This window comes from Bos grunniens, chromosome 1 (genome assembly GCF_055505025.1).
Source record: "Bos grunniens cultivar Pamir isolate PY7600 chromosome 1, Bosgru_T2T1.0, whole genome shotgun sequence".
Taxonomy (NCBI): domain Eukaryota; kingdom Metazoa; phylum Chordata; class Mammalia; order Artiodactyla; family Bovidae; genus Bos; species Bos grunniens.
In genome coordinates, this window is record NC_141165.1 from 106,956,610 (window position 1) to 106,980,415 (window position 23,806).

General features: G+C 37.2%; 1 protein-coding gene across 12 annotated transcripts in view; it reads left to right on the plus strand.

Moving 5' to 3' along the window:
- Window positions 1–23,806, plus strand: part of CBLB (Cbl proto-oncogene B) — a 229,570-nt gene that overhangs the window by 104,859 nt on the left and 100,905 nt on the right. For all 12 annotated transcript variants that reach the window (XM_086320905.1, XM_086320913.1, XM_086320864.1 and 9 more), the window contains 3 exons: window positions 13,877–14,033; window positions 19,791–19,912; window positions 22,889–23,026. In XM_086320905.1, coding sequence (XP_086177031.1) covers window positions 13,877–14,033; window positions 19,791–19,912; window positions 22,889–23,026 — 417 coding nt within the window. The remainder of the gene's footprint in view (window positions 1–13,876; window positions 14,034–19,790; window positions 19,913–22,888; window positions 23,027–23,806) is intronic.

Consider the following 23,806-nt stretch of genomic DNA (forward strand, 5'->3'; position numbering starts at 1 on the left):
CAGTTGCACTCATCTCACATGCTAGTAAAGTAATGCTTAAAATTCTCCAAGCCAGGCTTCAGCAATACATGCACCATGAACTTTCAGATGTTCAAGCTGGTTTTAGAAAAGGCAGAGGATCCAGAGACCAAATTGCCAACATCCGCTGGATCATAGAAAAAGCAAGAGAGTTCCAGAAAAGCATCTATGTCTGCTTTATTGACTATGCTAAAGCCTTTGACTGTGTGGATCACAATAAACTGTGGAAAATTCTGAAAGAGATGGGAATACCAGACCACCTGACCTGCTTCTTGAGAAACCTGTATGCAGCTTAGGAAGCAACAGTTAGAACTGGACATGGAGCAACAGACTGGTTCCAAATAGGAAAAGGAGTACGGTATGTCAGAAAGTGAAGAGGAACTAAAAAGCCTCTTGATGAAGGTGAAAGAGGAGAGTGAAAAAGTTGGCTTAAAACTCGACATTCAGAAAACGAAGATCATGGCATCTGGTCCCATTACTTCATGGGAAACAGATGGGGAAACAGTGGAAGCAGTGTCAGACTTTATTTTTTGGGGCTCCAAAATCACTACAGATGGTGACTGCAGCCATGAAATTAAAAGACGCTTACTTCTTGGAAGAAAAGTTATGACCAACCTAGATAGCATATTCAAAAGCAGAGACATTACTTTGCCAACAAAGGTCCGTCTAGTCAAGGCTATGGTTTTTTCAGTGGTCATGTATGGATGTGAGAGTTGGACTGTGAAGGCTGAGTGCCGAAGAATTGATGCTTTTGAACCGTGGCATTGGAGAAGACTCTTGAGAGTCCCTTGGACTGCAAGGAGATCCAACCAGTCCATTCTGAAGGAGATCAGCCCTGGGATTTCTTTGGAAGGAATGATGCTAAAGCTGAAACTCCAGTAATTTGGCCACCTCATGCGAAGAGTTGACTCATTGGAAAAGACTCTGATGTTGGGAGGGATTGGGGGCAGGAGGAGAAGGGGACGACAGAGGATGAGATGGCTGGATGGCATCACTGACTCGTTGGACGTGAGTCTGAGTGAACTGTGGGAGTTGGTGATAGACAGGGAGGCCTGGCGTGCTGTGATTCATGGGGTCGCAAAGAGTCGGACATGACTGAGCGACTGAACTGAACTGAACTGAAGGCTGTATATTGTCACCCTGCTTATTTAACTTATATGCAGTGTACATCATGAGAAACGCTGGGCTGGAAGAAGCACAAGCTGGAATCAAGATTGCCGGGAGAAATATCAATATCCTCAGACGTGCAGATGACACCACCCTTATGACAGAAAGTGAAGAAGACCTAAAGAGCCTCTTGATGAAAGTGAAAGAGGAGAGTGAAAAAGTTGGCTTAAAGCTCAACATTCAGAAAACGAAGATCATGGCATCCAGTCCCATCACTTCATGGCAAATAGATGGGGAAACAGTGGAAATAGTGGCTGACTTTATTTTTCTGGGCTCCACAATCACTGCGGATGGTGATTGCAGCCATGAAATTAAAAGACGCTTACTCCTTGGAAGGAAAGTTATGACCAATCTAGACAGCACATTTAAAAGCAGAGACATTACTTTGTCAACAAAGGTCCATCTAGTCAAGGCTATGGTTTTTCCAGTGGTCATGTATGGATGTAAGAGTTGGGCTATAAAGAATCTAGTCAAGGCTGTGGTTTTTCCAGTAGTCATGTATGGATGTGAGAGTTGGACTATAAAGAAAGCTGAGCGCCGAAGAAATGATGCTTTTGAACTGTGGTGTTGGAGAAGACTCTTGAGAGTCTTTTAGACTGCAAGGAGATCCAACAAGTCCATCCTAAAGGAGATCAGTCCTGGGTGTTCATTGGAAGGACTGATGCTGAAGCTGAAACTCTAATATTTAAGCCACCTGATGCGAAGAGCTTATTCATTTGAAAAGACCTTGATGCTGGGAAAGATAGAGGGCAGGAAGAGAAGGGGACGAAAGAGGATGAGATGGTTAGATAGCATTACCGACTCAATGGACATGGGTTTGGGTGAACTCCGGGAGTTGGTGATGGACAGGGAGGCCTGGCATGCTGTGGTTCACGGGGTCGCAAAGAATTGGGCACGACTGAGCAAGTGAACTGGACCTGGAACTGACTCTGCAGTTCTTTAGAACCATGTTCTACTGGTGAAGAAACTGTGACTTAAAAGCAAAGAAAGCTTTATAAAACAATTAGTATTTATTTTTCATTAATAAATTGCTAATGATTCATCTTCCTGTTTTCCTTATTCTGAATCTTGATTATCAGTAGGAAATGACAGTAATAGGTTTTCTGTGTAACTTTGTTCTTGCCTTGTTTATCTGCAGTCATTAGTTGTTTCCCTTAAATAAAAGAAAATTTGGGGAGCCTACTTATGCCCAATATTATGTATGTAGTTTCTCCTGTGAGAATTTAGAGGTGTTATTGGAAATTGTATATTTTTTTGCCTCAATTTAGCATATATATCTAGCAGACTTTACTCATTGCTTGTTGATGGAATTGGCCTATGTAGAGAGATTTTAGGGGAATTTTTTCATATTATTACCCAGAAAAAAACATCTACTTCTGCTTTATTGACTACACCAAAGCCTTTGACTGTGTGGATCACAGCAAACTGGAAAATTCTTAAAGGGATGGGAATACGAGACCACTTGACCTGCCTCTGAGAAATCTGTGTGCACGTCAAGAAGCAACAGTTAGAACTGGACGTGGAAAAACAGGCTGGTTCCAAATACGGAAAGGAGTACATCAAGGCTGTATATTGTCACCCTGCTTGTCTAACTTCTATGCAGAGTACATCATGAGAAACACTGAACTGGACAAAACACAAGCTGGAATCAAGATTGCCGGGAGAAATATCAATAACCTCAGATATGCAGATGACACCACCCTTATGGCAGAAAGTGAAGAGGAAATAAAGAGCCTTTTGATGAAAGTGAAAGAGGAGAGTGAAAAAGTTGGCTTAAAGCTCAACATTCAAAAACTACAATCATGGCATCCAATCCCATCACTTCATGGCAAATGATGGGGAAACAGTGGAAACAGTGACAGAGTTTATTTCTTTGGGTTCCAAAATCACAGCAGATGGTGACTGCAGCCATGAAATTAAAAAACACTTACTCCTTGGAAGGAAAGTTATGACCAACCTAGATAGCATATTCAAAAGCAGAGATATTACTTTGCCAACAAAGGTCCGTCTCGTCAAGGCTGTGGTTTTTCCAGTAGTCATGTATGGATGTGAGAGTTGGACTGTGAAGAAAGCTGAGCGCAGAAGAATTGATGCTTTTGAACTGTGGTGTTGCGAAGACTCTTAAGAGTCCCTTGGACTGCAAGGAGATCCAACCAGTCCATTCTGAAGGAGATCAGTCCTGGGTGTTCATTGGAAGGACTATTGCTGAGGCTGAAGCTCCAGTACTTTGGCCACCTCATGCGAAGATTTGACTAACTGGAAAAGACCCTGATGCTGGGTGGTATTCGGGGCAGGAGGAGAAGGGGACGACAGAGGGTGAGATGGGTGGATGGCATTACCTACTCGATGCACATGAGTTTGGGTGAACTCTGGGAGTTGGTGATGGACAGGGAGGCCTGGCGTCCTGCGATTCATGGGGTTGCAAAGAGTCAGACACAACTGAGCGACTGAACTGAACTGAACTGAGATTGTTAACACTAATGAGAAGATCTTTGGTTGTACTTTCTAATTTTATGGTATATAATTTACTAACTTTTTAAAATCTGACCTCAGTAGATCAGAGGCACCTTGCTGTGATCCATGTATTATGAACCTACCAAGTATCATTGAACATGTAGAGCAAATATTGTGAAGAAGAGTCTTGCTTTATAAGGAAAAGAGCCAATACCCAGAATTTCAAGCCTGCATCTTTCTGATTTTCTGTGGTCAGTGGGTACTAAGTAGAAAATTTTTATATGAAATTTTGACATATTTTATGGATTATATTTACAGTTTCTCTTTCACTAATAAATTGTATTTTCAAAGTTGGGAAAGAAGTCAAATTGCAAATTATAAAGGAAAACAAAATATACTTTCCTTGTTACAGTAAGTTTACTATTTATTATGTTCAAAAGTTAGATTATGAGACGATATTATAAATCACATCTCTCATGAGGGAGTTTATTTTAAAAAATCAAGCATAATACTTAATAACCTATTATTTCTGCAATCTTATAAAAATGTTTGGTTCTATGTTTAAGTTTCAAAATGTGAGCATGTGAATACTTGTCGCTTATACATGGCAGTAATGCTTATCTATGCTGTAGAGAAAATGTTGTAAACATTTTTGACAATGAAAAAAAACTATCAGAAATACCGAGCATCTTGAATCTTTCTGTATGTGAGTAAGGAATTTTTACTTATGAGGATGATAAGTTAGATCTAATCACACATACTCTCGGTAACCCTGGTTACCATCCTGTCTACAATGAGTTGTACGGCAACTATTAGACCACAGTGATTTTGATATCTTCTTTCTGTGGGTAGCTGGAAAATAATTGTTTTTTTTAGTGATGGAAGAGTAAAAGGTGTAATAGCTTGTTAACCATCTGTTTTCATTTCCATAAACAAATAGTCATTTCAAAAGAAGATTGGATTTAAGGAAAAACTATATACAGAATATCAACAGACTTAGGATCACGGTACTCATATTTTATGTCATGAAAATCCAAACATACCAAATGGCTTATGAATGTTTTATCTTCTGAACAAAAGCAACTTAAAGGTAGCGCCACTGAACACATCTCTGATCTAGGTGAATTTTCTGAACAAAATTTAGACGAAATTGAAAATAGTAATGGGTTAATATAGTATAATAGATTTTTGTTTTGTCTAAAGTGAACATGAAATATCCCTGACTTAGAATGGATTTTAAACAACTGCTATCACACCACCATCAGTACCTCAGCAACAAAACCAAAAATCAACAAATGTTAATTTCCTTGTTTATATGTGGCAGGTGCTTTGTCCATTCCTACATCTCTTACTCTATTTTAATCTTAGAATTTTAATGTAAACTTTTTTTTTTAAGTTTAGTATATTGGCTTAGCCAGAAAGTCCATTTGAGTTTCTGTAACATCTTACACTATGAAAAAAATCTGGCTTTCTTCACTCTTTATTATATTTATGAAATTCATCCACATTCTTGCATATAGCAAGTGTGTTCCTTCTCCTTGCTCCATTGTATGGCTACACCACAATTTACATACTCATTATGTTGGTGTTGGACATTGGATTCTTCCTCTTTTGGGTTATTCTTAGTAGTGCTGCTATGGACATTTTTTGTACATTTTAAAAAACATGTACATTTCTCTGTTATGTATATCTAGGAGTGGTATTGCTGGCTCCTGGTTTATGCTTAATTTTAGCTTTATTAGCTTTTAGTAAACCACCAAAGAGTTTACCAAAATGATTTGCCACCCTCATCACCAATGAGGAGTACCTGAAGTTTCCTGTTGTTATATATCCTTCCCAACATTTTATAATATTTGTCTTTTTAAAGGTTTTAATAAGTTACTCTGGTGGGGATGAGTGGAATCTCATTTGGTTCTTAATTTGCATTTGAATGATAATAGATGAAGTTGAGTACATATTTGTGTGTATTTAGAATAATTTGATTTTTTGTGTTTTTGACTATAAAAATTATTTGCCCAGTTTCTGAGTAGTATTAATATTTAAAAATTTTTATGTATTATAGACATGATTCTTTTATGTTTATTGCTCTCCCAGTATGGGACTTTTTCACTTTGTTAATGACATTGTTTCATGAACGCAGGTTTTTAGTTTACCTTTTCCTTTATCCTTTGAACATTTGAGGTCCTGTTTAAAATTATTTGCTTGTGCCAGTGTAATGCAGATACTCTCTTCTGTTTCTCTCAAAACACTTTATTGCTTTATCTTTCATACTTAGGTCTAAGGTTCAGCTAAAATTGGTTTTTATATGAAATTAATTCAGGATCAAGATTTATTTTCTTCCATTTGTATATTCATTTGACCCAGCAACATTTATTGAAATCATCGTCCATTCTCTACTACTGTTTATAGAGTGTTGTTACATATCCAGTGTTCAGATATGATTGCATTTGTTCCCAAAATTTGTTCTATTGTCTTTCCTGTGCCAATACCATGCTGTCTTAACTAATGTAAGGACCATAAGCTTGCCAATGTTATTCTTATGGAAGTTTGGCTTGATTTTATTTGGCACTTGGCATTTCCCTATGAAGGTTAGAATTAGTCTGTCAATTCCTACTATGAAAATGTTTCCTGATTGGGGTTGTAATAAATCTATGAATCAGTTTGTGGAGGACTGACCATACAACTTTATCATACTGAGTCTGCCAGTCCATTAAGTCATTATATCTCTTTATGTCTTTTACATCTGATCATGTATGTGTGCGTGTTTATGCTGTGCCTTTGCTTGTACTTTGTTAGCTTTATTACTATTTATTTGATATTTTCAGATGCTCTTGTAAATGTTTTATTTTCTTATTATGTATGCTTATATACAGAAATACAACTGATATTTGTATATTGGTTTTATATTCAGCAACCATGTTGATTTCTGTTATCATAAGTTTAATCCGTAAACTTTTTTGTGTTTCTTAGATATAAAACTATTTCATTGGCAAATACTATTTTGGTTTTTGCTTTTAATTGATTATTTCTGATTATAAAATATACTTCAAACAGTTTTAGTATATCTTTTACTCCTTTAAGCCATTAGAGAATACTAGAGATATTCTTAAAAACCTGCTTGTAATCCTACCATGATCTGTTGTTTGTTGTTCAGTTGCTAAGTCATTTCTGACTCTTTGCCACCCTATGGACTGCAGCATGCCAGCTTCCCTGTCCTTCATTGTCTTCCGGAGTTTACTCAAACTCTTGTCTATTGAGTCTGTAATGCCATCCAACCATCTCACCCCTGCCTCCCTCTTCTCCTCCTGCCCTCAATCTTTCCAGCATCTGAGTCTTTTCCAATGAATCAGCTATTCACATCAGGTGGCCAAAGTACTAGAGCTTCAGCATTCGTCCTTCCCATGAGTTCAGTTCAGTTCAGTCACTCAGTCATGTCCAACTCTTTGTGTCCCTATGAACCACAGCACACCAGGCCTCCCTGTCCATCACCAACTCCGAGAGTCCGCCCAAACCCATGTCCATTGAGTCGTTGATGGCATCCAACCATCTCATCCTCTGTCGTCCCCCTCTTCTCCTGCCCTTAATCTTTCCCAGCATCAGGGTCTTTTCAAATGAGTCAGCTCTTCACATCAGGTGGCCAAAGTATTGGAGTTTCAGCTTCAACATTAGTCCTCCCAATGAACACCCAGAAGTGATCTCCTTTAGGATGGACTGGTTGGATCTCCTTGCTGTCCAAGGGGCTCTCAAGAGTCTTCTCCAACACCACAGTTCAAAAGCATCAATTCTATGGTGCTTAGCTGTCTTTATAGTCCAACTCTCACATCCATATATGACCACTGGAAAAACCATAGCCTTGACTAGACAGACCTTTGTGGACAAAGTAATGTCTGCTTTTAGTATGCTGTCTGGGTTGGTCATAACTTTCCTTCCGAGGAGTAAGTGTCTTTTGATTTCATAGTTGCAATCACCATCTGCAGTGGTTTTGGAGCCCAGAAAAATAAATTCAGCCACTGTTTCCCCATCTATTTGCCATGAAGTGATGGGACTGGAAGACATGGTCTTAATTTTCTGAATGTTGAGCTTTAAGCCAACTTTTTCACTTTCTTCTTTCACTTTCATCAAGAGGCTCTTTAATTCTTCTTCACTTTCTGCCATAAGGGTGATATCTGAGGTTATTGATATTTCTCCTGGCAATCTTGATTCCAGCTTATGCTTCCTACAGCCTAGCATTTCTCATGATGTACTCTACATATAAGTTAAATATGTAGGGTGAGAATATACAGCCTTGATGTACTCCTTTCCTATTTGGAACCAGTCTGTTGTTCCATGTCCAGTTCTAACTGTAGCTTCCTGACCTGCATCCAGATTTCTGAAGAGGCAGGTCAGGTGGTCTGGTATTCCCATCTCTTTAAGAATTTTCCACAGTTTATTGTGATCCCTTGAGTAGTCAGGGTTGATTTCCTTTAGGATTAACTGGTTTGATCTCCATTTTGTCCAGGAGACTCTCAGGAGTCTTCTCCAACACCACAATTCGAAAGCATCAGTTCTTTGGCTCTCAGCCTTCTTTACAGTCCAACCCTCACATCCATACATGACTGCTGGGAAAACCATAGCTTTGACTATACTTTGTCAGCTATACTTTTGACTATACTTTGTCAGCAAAGTGACATCTCTGCTTTTAAATGTGCTGTCTAGGTTTGTCATTGCTTTTCTTCCAAGGAGCAAGTTGCGTTTAATTTCATGGCTATAGACCATACTCAATGATTTTGGAGCCCAAGAAAATAAAATCTGCCACAGTTGCCACTTTTTCCCATCTATTACCCATGAAGTGATGGGACTTAGCCTTTTGAATGTTGAGTTAAGCCAGCTTTTTCACTCTCCTCTTTCACCCTCATCAAGAGGCTCTCTATTTCCTTTTCACTTTCTGTTGTTAGAGTGGTATCATCTGTATATCTGAGATTGTTGATATTTCTCCTGGCAATCTTGTTTCTATGTCTAGACATCATCAGTTAAAATTTGTGTTCCAGATAGTTTTTATCATTGAATCATAAAGGACATACCTTTTTTTCTTTTTGCCTCACTGTGGAGCTTACGGGATCTCAGTTGAATCCCAGGCCCTCAGCAGTGAAAACACGAAATTCTAACCACTGGACAGCCAGGGAATACCCAAGGCCATACAGTTTTAAAAATGCTATTTCCATTTAATGACACAGACAATTTTCTAGAACAGTAAATGTTTTTTCCATATAATTTTTATTTGTTGTAAGATATTCTACTCTATGGATATATGTAGTATTGTTACTTCTAAACATACTTGTTTTAATTTTTTGGTATTATGGACAACAGTGTTAAAGAGACATGAATGAGTCTTTATTGCTGTGTATTTTATTTTAAACAATTTCCTTTTTCAAATCCTTAGAAGTAGGCTTTCTGAGTTAAACTGTTATAGGTTTTTGAAACTTGCTGCCACAATGCCTTCTAGAAATGCTGCGTAAATTTTCGTTCACACCAGAAGTACACGAAAGTTCCTGTTTCCACACACCCAACCTTTGTTCAGATTCACACTTTTATGATATGGATTTTTTTTCCAAACGAGTTAAAAATAAAACCTAAATAACCTTTTATGAACTTGTGGTTTAAAGGAAATGTTTTGTCCTTTTTTCAAGTATCAGTCTGCTTACATTTTTGTCTTCTGTTCCTTATTCTTTTGTGTTAAAACTCTAGGACTTTAAAATTTATCAAGTTATTGTCTCTCCCGACATTGTGTGAATAAACTAGCTCCTACCCCCCAACTTTAAATTATTAAACCATTTCTGAATAGTAGAAGGGTGTTCAGTTCAATTCAGTTGCTCAGTCTTGTCTGACTCTTTGCGACCCCATGAATTTGAGCATGCCAGGCCTCCCTGTCCATCACCAACTCCCGGAATTCACTCAAACTCATGTCCATCGAGTCGGTGATGTCATCCAGCCATCTCATCCTCTGTCATCCCCTTCTCCTCCTGCCCCCAATCCCTCCCAGCATCAGTCTTTTCCAATGAGTCAACTCTTCACATGAGATAGCCCAAGTACTAGAGTTTCAGCTTCTGCATCAGTCCTTCCAAAGAACACCCAGGACTGATCTCCTTTAGAATGGACTGGTTGGATCTTCTTGCTGTCCAAGGGACTCTCAAGAGTCTTCTCCAACACACAGTTCAAAAGCATCAATTCTTCGGTGCTCAGCGTTCTTCATAGTCCAACTCTCACATCCATACATAACCTTGACTAGACTTACCTTTGTTGGCAAAGTAGTGTCTCTGCTTTTGAATATGCTATCTAGGTTGGTCATAACTTTCCTTCCAAGGAGTAAGCGTCTTTTAATTTCATGGCTGCAGTCACCGTCTGCAGTGATTTTGGAGCCCCCCAAAATAAAGTCTGACACTGTTTCCACTGTTTCCCCATCTATTTCCCATGAAGTGATGGGACAGGATGCCATGATCTTAGTTTTCTGAATGTTGAGCTTTAAGCCAACTTTTTCACTCTCCTCTTTCACTTTCATCAAGAGGCTTTTTAGTTCCTCTTCACTTTCTGCCATAAGGGTGGTGTCATCTGCATATCTGAGAAATATTTATATTTCTCGTGTCAGTCTTGATTCCAGTAGAGGGGTGTTAATTGCAGTCAAATATCTAGCTTCCTCCTCTGTGAAGCACTCACTTACCCACCATAGACACAGTTTAATGTCACAGATTACATACTCTTCTGTATTGAGTAAAGATGAATAAAAGATGATTGCTGTTTGCCAGGACCTCCATTCTTTTGGATTCCCATAGCACATGAATGTTTTTCTATGATAACCTTAGTCACATGCATAACATAATTTACTTATAAGTCTTTGCATTTATTAGACTGTGACTTTATTTATATTTTCATTCTGAACCTAGCCAATGCTTGGCACATATAAGGTCTTTCTTGGGTGAATACCTTAACCTCTTTAAGTCCCAGTTTCCCCATCTCTGTCATGATGATAAATATGTTATCTGCCTAACATTGTTACTATGAGAAACTCAGTACTTAATTTGGAGATTGGCAGATAGTAAGTCAACAGTAAATGGCAGCTCTCATTTTTATTCCTATTGTAACTCTAAAGATCCTGAACTCATATTATTATTATATTGAAATCAAACATTATTATATTACCCATTGGTCTTTTGTTCATTTCTTTGTGGATTGATGGCTACTTCTACTTTTTGTTGGATTTTAAATTTAATTCAATTAGTAATTAAAATGATTTATAATTGTAAGTGGCAACAGAACAAATTTAAAGTACTTCTGGAATGGTGAGAGCTTGAAGCTTAGTTGGCCCTTTTATATTCTATTCCTTTTCTCTCTGCCTCTTCTGTTTTCCTAGATCTCTGCGAGTACACTGAAGTTTCTGTGTATCTGTAAAACAATAATTTGCCATTAATATCTTCTCTCACTAGCTAATCTCTAGGGGAAGAGGTGGTAGAAACCACCACTCTGTGGTATTGCTACAGTTTAATTAAAGGTGTGAACAGTCATCCTCTGCCTTTCCCCCTACCCCCACAAACCTCAGGAAAGAATGTGGTGGCAACTTGAAATCTTCTTTAAAAAGTTTAGATCCTTAGTGCAGCACTGTTAGAGCTTTTTTTAAAGAAACCATTGTACTCTGTGTCTCTTCTTCCCATCACGGATATTTGGCTCAGCTGATCAAAGGAAAGGTCTCTGTTGTATATACTTTTATATGTGGTGAGTTAACCAAATAAGGCCCTTTCTTTTTCAATCCTGTTACTACCTTTAATTAAGGTTCTGATGAATGCCTGTTTGTACTTTACACTTATCACAAAGGAGCTTGGGAAAGTCTTATTTGCACAAGTACTGTGGAAATGTAACTTGCCCCTTTGTGAATTGTTGTTCCAAAGTAGTAAGTTAGACTACAGCATTAGATGTTTGCACAGTTTTTAATAATTCACTGTGTGAAATCACTGGGTATTCAAAAGACTTATGATTTGCATGCACCTTAAATACTGGAAGGAGGATAATTTTTTTATGGTAATTGATATCAAATGGTGTCTTATTTGGCCAATCAATTTGTTTTTTATACTATATACACAAGACAGAATTCTCTTAACATTTCCGTACAGAAGAGAAAACACATACCCTTCTTAAATAAGTAGTTCTTTGTTTACTATTTAAAAAATTTTGAATATTATGGTTCATGTCCCTTTTATGTGTTAAATATCTGAAACTTTAATTTGGAAAAGAAAACGGCTTCTTGGGCACTGCTTTTGAGTTAATTGTAATGAAGTTGGACATAATTGCGTACTTACACTTCACCGTAAATAAAAAGCCTCCTCATATTATCAGAAGTTTTCATTGTTATTTTAAAACAGCAGCATCTTGTTAACCTTAATCAGAGCCTGACGTGTGTTTCTTCTAAATGGCTTCTGATGTGGTGTCTCTCTTCAGTTCTCTGTGGTTTCCTGTTTTTTTCATACATAGAGCAAAGCCTTTTGATGTATTCAGCCTCATTTTTTTTAATGGCATATCAAACATAAACTTTCTTATATATACAGTATAGCATTGTTAGGCTGTCTCAGCACTCACTCACTCATCTTGCCACAGACCGTTCCTTCTCTGGAATTCCTCCAGCACTTCCTTAATGCCCCTTCTGTAGTCTTTAGCATTACAGATTTATTTCTACCCTGAAAGTGTGTGTTCTTCAAGGGCAGAGATAGTATCTTGTATTTCCATAATTGTATTTCTCCACAGTGCCCTGCCTTAGCAATTAATAGATACAATAGATCAGTGACTTTCAAAGTGTTGTCCCCAGCAACATCAGCATCACTTGGGAACTTGTTAAGATTGTAAGTTCCAAGGCTCCACCTCAGTCATACTGTATCAGAATATCTTGGATTGATCAGTTTCTGTGCTGACAAGCCTTTCGGTGATTCTGATGCATGCTCAAGTTTGACAGCCACTGCAGGAGATAATTACTGAATGAATTAGAACCTTTTACCTTTATGGTGATGCTTCACTGGAAGGATTAGTATCACACGGGGCCAACTACTTTAGTCCATTCTGCTTGAGTCTTAATTCTCAAGAGATACTAGTAAAGAAAAATCTTTATTTAAATATTTGCAATCTTAGAAGAGAGTGTATATAGCTTTTATAGCCATCCTATTATGAAAACTGGTCTTCTCTGGTGGCTCAAATGGTAAAGAACCCGCCTGCCAGTGCAGGAGATGTGGGCTCAATTCCTGGGTCAGGAAGATCGTCTGGAGAAGGAAATGGCAACCCACCGCAGCATTCTTGCCTGGGAAACCCCATGGACAGAGGAGACTGATAGGCTTCAGTCCATGGGGCTGCAAAAGAGTCAGACGTGACTCAGTGACTAAACACAACAATTATGAAAACTGCAGCTTAAAATTTTCAACATATGAATGATTATTTTCTTCCACTTGTTCAGAAATAGGCATTTAACATTCCCAAAGGAGGAAAAGTGAAGAACAAATAATGAATGTTATTCATTTTCATGGTGGACAGGAGGTGGGTGAATGTTGGAAACTGGTCAGGTAGAGAATGAGTTGGGAGACTTTCCCCTGGGTACCATTCTATGCTCTTCAAAATTTTTGAACCATGTAAGTATATTACCTAAAAAATGTTGATACAAGGGTTTTACTATTAAGTTGATCAGTGAGTGTTGAATAAATAACTTTCCATTTGATACCTAGTGGGGTTGGTTAAAAATTATTGAAATTTCCCTTTGCATTAGTATGAAAGGTTAAATAAAGTGGTTTTCCATCTCTTTAGAACATATCAGGATGGTGGCAGAAATATCTTGATGACTTTCTGCCTGAACTTTCTTATGCAATGAACAAAGAATACTTGCTATTATGTGAACACATCATCCTGTTATTACTTTAAGAAAATAAAGGAAGAGTTCAGACATACAGGACTTTGATCTAATACCTTCTTTGGAAGCATTTTTAGAAATATCTTGATAGTCGAGGACTGTTTGAGAGAAAAATTGATCTGCATTTTGGTCACATTCTTAGCAAATGAAAAATAATCCATTTAGCAAAACCCATTACCTATGTTCTGAATTATAAATAGTATTCTCAACTATTTGTCTTTTAGTACAAATACAATTATATTAATGTTATGATTGAATTGTGCTGTTTCACTGGAAGGTATGTCTTAAATGACACTTGATTCAATTACTTTTTTTTTTCTTGCACAGAACTATTGTACCATGGAAAGTATTCAGACAATGCCTTCATGAGGTGCATCAGATTAGCTCTGGCCTGGAAGCAATGGCTCTAAAATCAACCATTGACTTGACTTGTAATGATTACATTTCAGTTTTTGAATTTGATATTTTTACCAGGCTATTTCAGGTAAGCTTTGTATTTGCTTAATCCTGCCCTCTCTTCTACTCTCTTCCTTCTCTGCGTATGTGTGTCTTTTGCACATGCATGCATAATGTACAGATATATGGGAAATAGTCTCATTTTTGATAGTCTCCTATTTAAAAGCAGACTTCCCTTGTGGCTTAGCTGGTAAAGAATCTGCCTGCAATGCGGGAGACATGGGTTCGATCCTTGGGTTGGGAAGATCCCCTAGAGAAGGGGGATTTCCAGTATTCCAGAATACTTCCATTCCAGTATTCTGGCCTGGAGAATTCCAGGGACCATACAGTCCATGGGGTCTCAAAGAGTCGGACACGACTGAGCGACTTTCACTTCACTTCATTTAAAAGCAAGTTGTTGGTCATTGCTCTAAGTTTAGAGTTTAAGTTTGGGATATCTGGTGTTCTGATAATAAGCAACTGGAAGTTAGTAATAAGCAATAAGCTTATTGCTTATTATGTAAAGGAGCTTTGCTTTATAAAAAGTCCCTATTTAGTTTCTCATTTTACTTTGTTGATCATTCTAGCCCAGTAACTGACAGAATGCAAGTTTTACAGGTGGGCATTTGCTGAGGTTGTATCTCAACAGCTGCCTTTACCTCCCACACCCATTAGATGAGAAGGGAAATAGTAAGCTTTGGAATAAATAGCAAACTTAACCTCTTCTGCATAGGAGATTACTATGATGTATACTGATTCTACAGCTAGCTTTGCTCTTTCAACCGTATGTTATAAACATTTTTCAACGTCAGTAAATATTTTCATCAGTGTAATTTTCAGCTTTCAGTTGCTACAGAATATTCCATCAAAATAGTCTGTTATTAATTTAGCATATCTCTCATTTGGGAAATTAGGTTTTCCTGTTTTTTCCCCTGATATCAGTGACTTTGAGATTAACCTTCTTTTCCTATTTATTGTTTTTGTTTTTGAATCATTCTTTTATGATTGTCTTCACATAGCTATTCAGAAGTAGGTATCATTTAATAAAAGCTGGGTATCATCATTTTGTGCTTTTGTATGTGTAGACAGAATTACCCTAAATATGAAGACTTGCAATTTGCTTTGAATTTGCCTCTGCCATTAAATTGCATATCATCTCTGAGATTCAAGTGGTCATAAAATGAGAATCCCACCTAAAATCCCTGGTAAATTATATAGCAAGTGAGGTTTAATTGATCAAAAATGAGGCTTGCTTATATTCCAACACAGTTTTTCTTTCTTTTTTTATTTTAGTCTGCAGTAAGATTTATTCTGTTTGAAACATACTTTCAACAAATGTTAGAGTATAATATTGGTTTTCATGTTTCTCATGTTGTAAGAATTTTGCTTTTCTGATTTATGACTCTGCTTGGTACTTGCCTGCAAGGATCGGGTAACTGATTTATGTAAGAAAACAAGATTACATGGGATTAACTTTTAATTTATAAAAGAACCCATTAACAGAGGGCAAATTAACTCTTATCGACAGTACTTACAGAATACATTTTACTTTATTACAACTTTATAATCGTAATTCTACCTAGATGTATAGAATAGAAAATTAGATAAGTAACTGCAGAAAGTACGCTTTTGGTTGTTTTCAATTTACAGTAGTTTCATGATTATTCCCTTGGTATATGTATGTTGTCAGTTAATGTTTTTCCAACGACTTTAAGATACATTTTAGGAAAAGGCTGTGTTATCTGATACTGATTATTTTATAATGGAACTTCTCCTTTCTTTAAAAGTTTCTGATAATTTTACATATACTGACTGAACATGATACCAAGACCTTCTAATACTAGGCACTCTGCTTCTTCCCCTTGGGAAGGAAGAAAACTAAGTTGTTTTTTTTTTTTTTCCCCCATACATTAAACCTAACTGTTTATTCTAGAAAGAGTGTATTTTTTTGTGGGGAGCCTGGATGACTTTCAGTCAGAATGTTAAATACTAGAAGGCCTCAGAATTATATATCAAAAGTATGATGGCAATTTAATGTTGGTTAAACACTTACCCAAACAGCTGCTTAATGTGTATACATATTTTCTTATAAGCTGTTTCACTTTAAAATAGCCAAGTAATCTTAACACTCTAAGGTGCATATATCTTCTTTATGCTCCAGGGGATGGGAGAGGAAAAGAACCTTTTAAGTAGAGCTACTGTGAAAAGTATTAGGTAACAGAACAAAACAGCACCAGTGGACCAAAGTATACCTGGTGTCTTTGAAAACCCAGGCTTATAGAAGTAGCTAAAGAACTCTTGTTAGCCCCTGTGTTTTTCTAAGATTCTTTACCTCTCCTCATTTCATTAAGCTTATACTGTAATCATGTATGTGTTTTAAAATACAAAAAAATTGGTTTTGTGTACAGAAAGTGGATGTATTAACTTTTACTGTTCTTTTATTTTTGTATAACTTTAAAAATTGAGTAATATTTCCCTCTTATAGTTGTGTATTCTATATTTAAAATGTAAGTTTTATGGTTACTATTACTGCACAGACATATATTCTGCTCTACTTGTGATATAGATGGTAAAGTGGTTGTGAATTCTTCTGGCGTTAAACTGTTGGGGGTGGAGTATTTAGCAGAGTGGGATCTGAAAGTGGTCAAAGGACACCTTCAGGATTGGGCTTTGTTCTAGAGATCTAGCATCAGATTTGAAGAAGGTGTCAGTTGCGGCGAGGAGATGGAGTTGAGACTTGTCTAGGACATGAAAGAAGAAAGCTGGAGGATTCTGGCCTCCTCTTCTTCCTTTCTTCCCTCATCCTGATATTTTGCCAGAACTTGGACAGTGCTGTGAGTCCCTGGGAAGATCTTGCAATGGCTATGTTCCTCCGTCTGCCTGTTACCTTATCCGTCTCCCCTCCAGGTAGTTCAGAGATGCTGGGATTGTCGAGTGCTCAAGTTCCAGATTGGAAATATGGGCTTTTACATTCTTCTTTGCTCTCCTTGGGGCTGCTGCTCCTTCCTCCTTCCATTTCCCATTCTCTTCTGTAAGAGAAGATGGGATTGTTGAGAAATGGGGCAATAAGTGGGATGGGTAAGGTGGCAGGATAAGAAGTGAGTGATTTGGGGCTATATATAGTAGTGCCTATGGAATGTACACATTGTGGAATAGGGAGAAAAAGAGGTGAAGGAAGTCATCTTTCGCAGTGAGGATTGAGAGAGAATCTGGGCAGACCAGCCAAGGTTCTGCTCCCAGGGTAGGTTGTAAGTCAGTAAATGAGTGTTCCTGAACACGGTGACCTTTGAGAGAATGGAGGAACTAGTCTTTTTAAGATACTTCATTAGTTTCTGTAGTCATTTAAGCATCTCCAAATAGGGGCTTCTCTGGTGGCCCAGTGGTGAAGAATCTGCTTCCCAATGCAGGAGCCACGGGTTCGATCCCTGATCTGGGAAGGTCACACATGCCATGGAGCAACTAAGTTCGTGCACCACAACTGCTGAGCCTGTGCTTCACAGCAAGAGAAGCCATCACGATAAGCAGCCTGTGCACCGCAGCTAGGGGGGAGCCCCCACTCGCCACAACTAGAGGAAAGCCCACACAGCAGTGAAGACCCAGCACAGCCAAAAATCAGTAATTTTAAAAAGAGAATCTCCAAATAATGTTGTGTTTGGTGTGTGAAAAAAGATTTCCTATAATCTAACAACAAATTGCAAAAATAATCACTCTTCAAAGCACTTTATTTTGCCCACTTTATTTAGCCATTCTTTGGCAACATACTTTAAACGCGCACACACAAAATACAAAACTACCACGTGTTTCTGACTGTGGGTTTCATTCTCAAATAAAATAGTGCACAGACTTCCTATTAAGTATATATATTTGCAGTTAGAAGCTAGGCCTTGGAATTATTACCAAGAAATGGTTGCTATATAGCACAGCATTTGGCTCAAAACTCCACTTGTATTTGGTCTGTGCATTGGCTGTCTATAAAGTTCAGCATTGTTTTTTAAAAAAAAAAAAAAAAACAGCTTTCATTAATTTGTGTGGATTCTAATGGAAGTGACCCAAATATTTTATATTCTTTTCATCCTTGTCCTTTATAGATGAGGAAGCAAAACAAAACAAACTCAGTGACTCCTGATAGTTATTATTCAGTTTTTTTTAAAACACATGCTAATACTCTTCCAAGTATTGTTTATGTAATTTTTAGTCATCCCTTAAGAAGAAAATTAAAAACATTTTTTTTTTCAAGTACATAGACAGAACCTCTCATAAGAGTGTTCTCCAGAGCTCATTTTTCCCCAATTAGGTATTTTAGTATGATGGGGAAATACCCTAAAGATTTTTCTTGTTATTTCGGCAAAGGTTAAACTCTTCATTACTAAATCATTCTTAAATCATTCTTTCCCTTGTTATCCTCCTCTCAAGGGATATAATCCTAAAAGAATTCCGCCTTGTAAATTTGAACCTTGCTTAACAATAACAAGGAACAAGTCTCAAAACAAACAGAAGTAGGAGCCCTCCACCAGTAATCGAGTCTAGGATAACTATTTTGACAACTTTCACTTGGCAACACAGAATACTTTTTTTTTTTCTTTTACGTAGAAGATTTGAGTTAATAATTTGGCACATTAGATAGAGTATGCTGCCAATTCCTTGGGATAAATGTAGCTTCAGCCTTAAAGATACAGCAGAGATAATTCATTCAACACCCTCAAGCAAAGTTGTTTATTACTGGCTGCCTTGTTTCCCTTACCATGATTTGGAGGGACAACTAATCCCATTAGAGAGAGTGATAACAAACCCTGTGTGTGTGTGTGTATGTGTGTGTGTGTGTATTTCTGTGAAGGATTTCTGTAGAATTCACCTCTAAACTGAACCTTTTCTGATTTTCTAATTGTACAAGGATGAACCAAATGTTAGAATTGTAGTGTGTTACCATGGGAGTCAAGGCTTTGTAGACAAGTCAGTTCAGAGCAGCTATCCTGGTTGCTCTGCTCTGATGCTGCTTTAGTGCTGGTCTCCCTTTGGGAAGCAAGACAGGCATGTTCCTTGTTCTTATGTAGCTTAGGGTCAGTGTGTGGACTTTGCCAAATCACTCACATTCCTTGATAGTCTTTTGTTCTACAAAATGTGATATCTAAATGTTAGAGTAGTGAATAAGACAGACACACAGGGAGATGAGGCATAAGATGAGAAGTAGTGATTTCGGTCTGAGAAGGCTATGTTGAGGAAAAGATGTTTGAAGAGGAAGGAGTCACATACATATTTGAAGAATTCAGGTAGAGGGATCAGCAGATTCAAAGGCTCTGAGGTGAGAGAGTATAATTATGTTCAAGCCAGCAGCAAAGTGATCCGCGGATCTAGAGGAAAGGCAGAATGTGAGAGAGTCACAGCAGATGGGGATACAGGGGAACTGGGTCTCAACCGCGTAAGGTCCTTCTAGGCCATTTATAAGAACTTTGGCTTTTAGTCAAAGTTAGAGAGTTTTGAACCAAAGAGTGATGTGGTTTATGTTTCAAAATGATTGCAACTGCTGTATTGGGAATAGAATATGTGGAAAAGAGATTATGTGGTTTTCCTTTTTGCTTTCAATATTTTTTTCCTAAAATCTGTTTTCTGCATAATTATATTTCTCCAAAATGAAAGTAAGTAGTTTTATGTTTGCTTTTGGATAATATAAGTTGACCTAAGCCATGTAAACTCATATTCACTTTAAAAATATCCAGAAGAATTTTAGTATGTGTATTAAATAATGGCTTGGTGTGTAAATGATAGTTGATATTCTCTAGGTAACCTTTTAATTTACTTATACTTTTAGCCTTGGGGTTCTATTTTACGGAATTGGAATTTCTTAGCTGTAACACATCCGGGTTACATGGCATTTCTCACATATGATGAAGTAAAAGCACGGCTACAGAAATACAGCACCAAACCCGGAAGGTAAGACTTTTTGGCAGTATGTGATGTATGTAAAGATGGAAAGTCCTTGGTGGTTCATTCCTAAGTAAATCAGTTATACACATGGGTTGAGGGGAGGGAAATGCTAATAGACCAAAACAGTGCTTCCTAATTCAGTTACTCAAATTGGTATGTTATGCTTGTTCTGAAACTTAATATTCATAAAGTGAAAGAGGATATGGTAATATGTAATTTGGTGAATTTAGAGAGTAAGTCTCAGAGTTTAAAATTGGAGTAAGATATTAGCATATTAACTCTCTTCATGACGTGTTTGTGTATAAAATTGTTTATTTGAGTACTTGAATACTGTGCTAATGACAAATCAGTTTCATGTTCATTATTTTAGGGTATTTTTCAAGCCATTCAGTTTGGTTCTATGATAATCACGTAATTACATACAAATACATATTAATGCATATAAGTACATTTAAGTGTACAGATACATGGTGAATGTGTAGCAAGTTCATAAACATAGAAACCTGTTGCTAGCACTCCCAAGCAGTGTCATGTCGTTGAGAACTTCTTCCATAATCCCTCATGCCGGTGTTGAAATCGAATGAAACTCACAGAGTTTAGCTGTGTGATCAGCCTCTCTGGCTTTGTCTAAGAGAGCAGACCTTATTAATGGCATATCTGGGATCAGAAAATCTCTCTCCCCTGGTGCAGACATTTTCCCCATGGCCAGTCTAGAAATGGACCAGGCACATAGTAGGCATTTGTGCTGTGGCATGCAGTCTGCTGGATATGATGGTCATGACAATGAGACTACCCTTCCTTACTTAAAGTATTTAGTAGGAGACACCATCCCACTGTCCATGAGAGCACTGATGTTCATATAGGGGTCATTTCATTTTAGAAGTTGAGTATTTTTCAAGTCTGCCTTTTTCTTCTAATACCGTTTTTATTTGATTTTTAGTGCAAATGTCATTTGTCCTTTAAGAAAGTCTTTTCAAACAGTCAGTTATGGATGGTTTCTTCCCTCTTTGCCATAATGGAAAAATTTCCACCTCTTATATTTCTAAGAATTTTATTGTATATTAGAAGGCAGTTGTAGGAACAGAAAGCAGTGTGGCTCCTGTGGAGTCATGGGTGTAGACTGAGAACTGGTTCTCAATGTGACTACAAGAGCAGTTCAGATACTGTGCACATTGACAGTGGCTTAGGTGAGTCATTTTGTTTCATTCAGGGATCTCTCATAACCAAATTTTTCCATAACTTTTGCTCTCTTGATTGACATCAAAGTATCCTCTTGTTCCTGGAGTATGATTTGAAAGATATAATACCATTGGAATCATTCTATCATACAGATTTAACACAGAAGTTATTTGGGAAATTATCTCCAGTTCTAAAAAAAATAATAAAGTGAGTCCTTTTTGTGTTCTCTTGTTCAAGATCATGGAGATACTTAATGACCGTGTTGGGAGTATTAATAAAAGCCAGAACTCATCACTATTCGAATAGTGCTTTTAAGATAGTGCTCTCTGAAAGGATGTCTTCTTTTCCTTCCCTTCTTGCCTTGTATCAGTTATTTCTTCTAAGTTTTCCTTAATGATGAAATGATCAGTCTGTGGTAAACTGTTGTATGTATGTGTAATAGGGTATTTAAAATGTGTTTAGGAAAATTCAGTGAACAGCCAAATGATTTTAATAAATATTTGCTGGAGTTGTCCTTTCTCTCGGAAAATGGTTCATCTCTTTACTTTCATGGTAAAGAAAATAGTTGGCTATATTTCAAGGACATTTGAGTTCTTAAGGTTGTACTTTATTTGGATCCAACTGACAGTCATGTCTGTGTGGAATTCTTTAGATGATTATGATTAAGGATGCTAAGTGAGAGGTTGATATTTATTTTTCAGCTTTCTAGGAGAATGTTTTTAGACTTCTTGAAAAGTCCTTTCCAACAGTCCAAAACCAGTATGAAAATCACTTCTTCCTTTCTTTAAAGAGCCCAGTTTTCTTCAAAGATGAAACCACATTACAGTACTTGATATCCAAATTAAGTAAATCTAATGACTGTGTAGCTGTTATATATGCTAAATTATCTGTTAAAGTTTTTATTACAGTACTTGTTTAATCAATAGCTAATATAATTAACAGATGCTTATTTCTACCACATACATATAGCAATCAGGTACTCAAATATAGCTTAAGTTGGCCTACTTTCGATCTGCTTAAGGTGTTATAAAATCCAGATATGGATATCATGAATAAGATTGAGTGTAATACACTTAAATTCAGGGAAATGCTGTAAAATGTAGTAAGTTGATAAGATAATTAGCTAATCATAGTAAATAATGAATTTAAAACCAAGTCAGTGTCTTCTGACATTGTCATTAATTTGTTTTTTATTTTAGAACTATTTTTATTTCCTATCACAAGACACTGAACTTGACAGGATTAGAGGGAGACCATGAACTTACCTAGTTTGTTTTCCCATTAATATAGTTCAGCTCTTTGGTCTTTTGTTTAAACATGAGTGGCTGTAATACTTGAAAGAAAAGTATTATTTTAAGTTTTTAAGAACTAGAAGTGCATAATTTTAAGATGACAAAATAATGTATTGAATTCCATAGTAGACTGGCTCAATTTCTGTCTGAGCTAGCCAAATTAATTTTTACTTACTTTATTTTTACTTTCCAAAAATGTCACAGCTGTTTCACACCACCAGCACTTTCATGCAGAGCAAACCTCTAATGATGATGGTGGTAAATTATTTGATGGTTTACAACTTCAATTATTTTTTCACAGAACTCTAGGGATATTTAAATGGAATTACTATCATTATTTCTTTTGCAGATCAGTAAATGGAGAAGGAGAAAAGTGTAAAAATAAGTTTCAAGATAGAAATCCTAAATGATTTTGTTTATTTTGCTTAAGAAAAATCTACCAATTGTTGGGTAGTAGTTAGCGAGCAGACATTTTGAAAGTGTTTAAACATAATTTTCTTATGTTTCACAGCTACATTTTCCGGTTAAGCTGCACCAGGCTGGGGCAGTGGGCCATTGGCTATGTGACAGGGGATGGCAATATCTTACAGACCATACCGCACAACAAGCCCTTATTTCAAGCCTTGATTGATGGCAGCAGGGAAGGATTGTGAGTATGAGACATGGGGGTTGGAGTTTTTATTGTTCACAGATGTGGAAGGTAGAGGCTCCTTTTGATGGTTGGAATGGACAGTGAGGCTGATGGTCTGACTGGTTTTTATTTTAAAACTAAGAAATGGATGATCCTTAGATTTTATTGTTCATTTCTTAAAATAGTCAATTTAAAGTAACCTAATTATTTGATTTTTTTTTTTAGCATGGTCTTCACAACCTTCAGATCTCAGTATTTCCTTAGAAATGTTAGAAAATACTGTACAGTTGGAGAATGGACGCAGCAGAATGATTATTTGACTGTTCCCTATCTAGCTCTGCTCCTGTGCTCCCAATTTGTACTCTCAATCAGTATAGGGTCTTTTAATCCTGCTGTTGGGATCATGGGCAGATTCTGATAGGCTCTGTTCTTGGACTGTTAGTAAAGTTGCAAAGAAGCTCCCTTTGTGGGATTGCCATAGACAGCTCACAAAAGCAGCCCGCCCCAAAGAGCCATCCATCTGCTCTTCTGTCTCAGAAAAATACAACTGGCTATTAAAGGGGCCTGGAATTTCATTTCCCTGGGGAGCACTGTGCTCCTATGTCTCTGAAACATGCCTGCCTTCTCTCCTACCCTCCTCTTTCGCTTCCTCTCTTTTGTCTTTTTTTTTTTTTTTAATTGAAGTATAAGTGAGGTACAATGTTAAATGTTACAGGTGACCAGTATAATGATTCACAAGTTTTAAAGGTTATACTTCATTTGTTGTTGTTGTTCAGTCACTCAGTCATGTCTGACTCT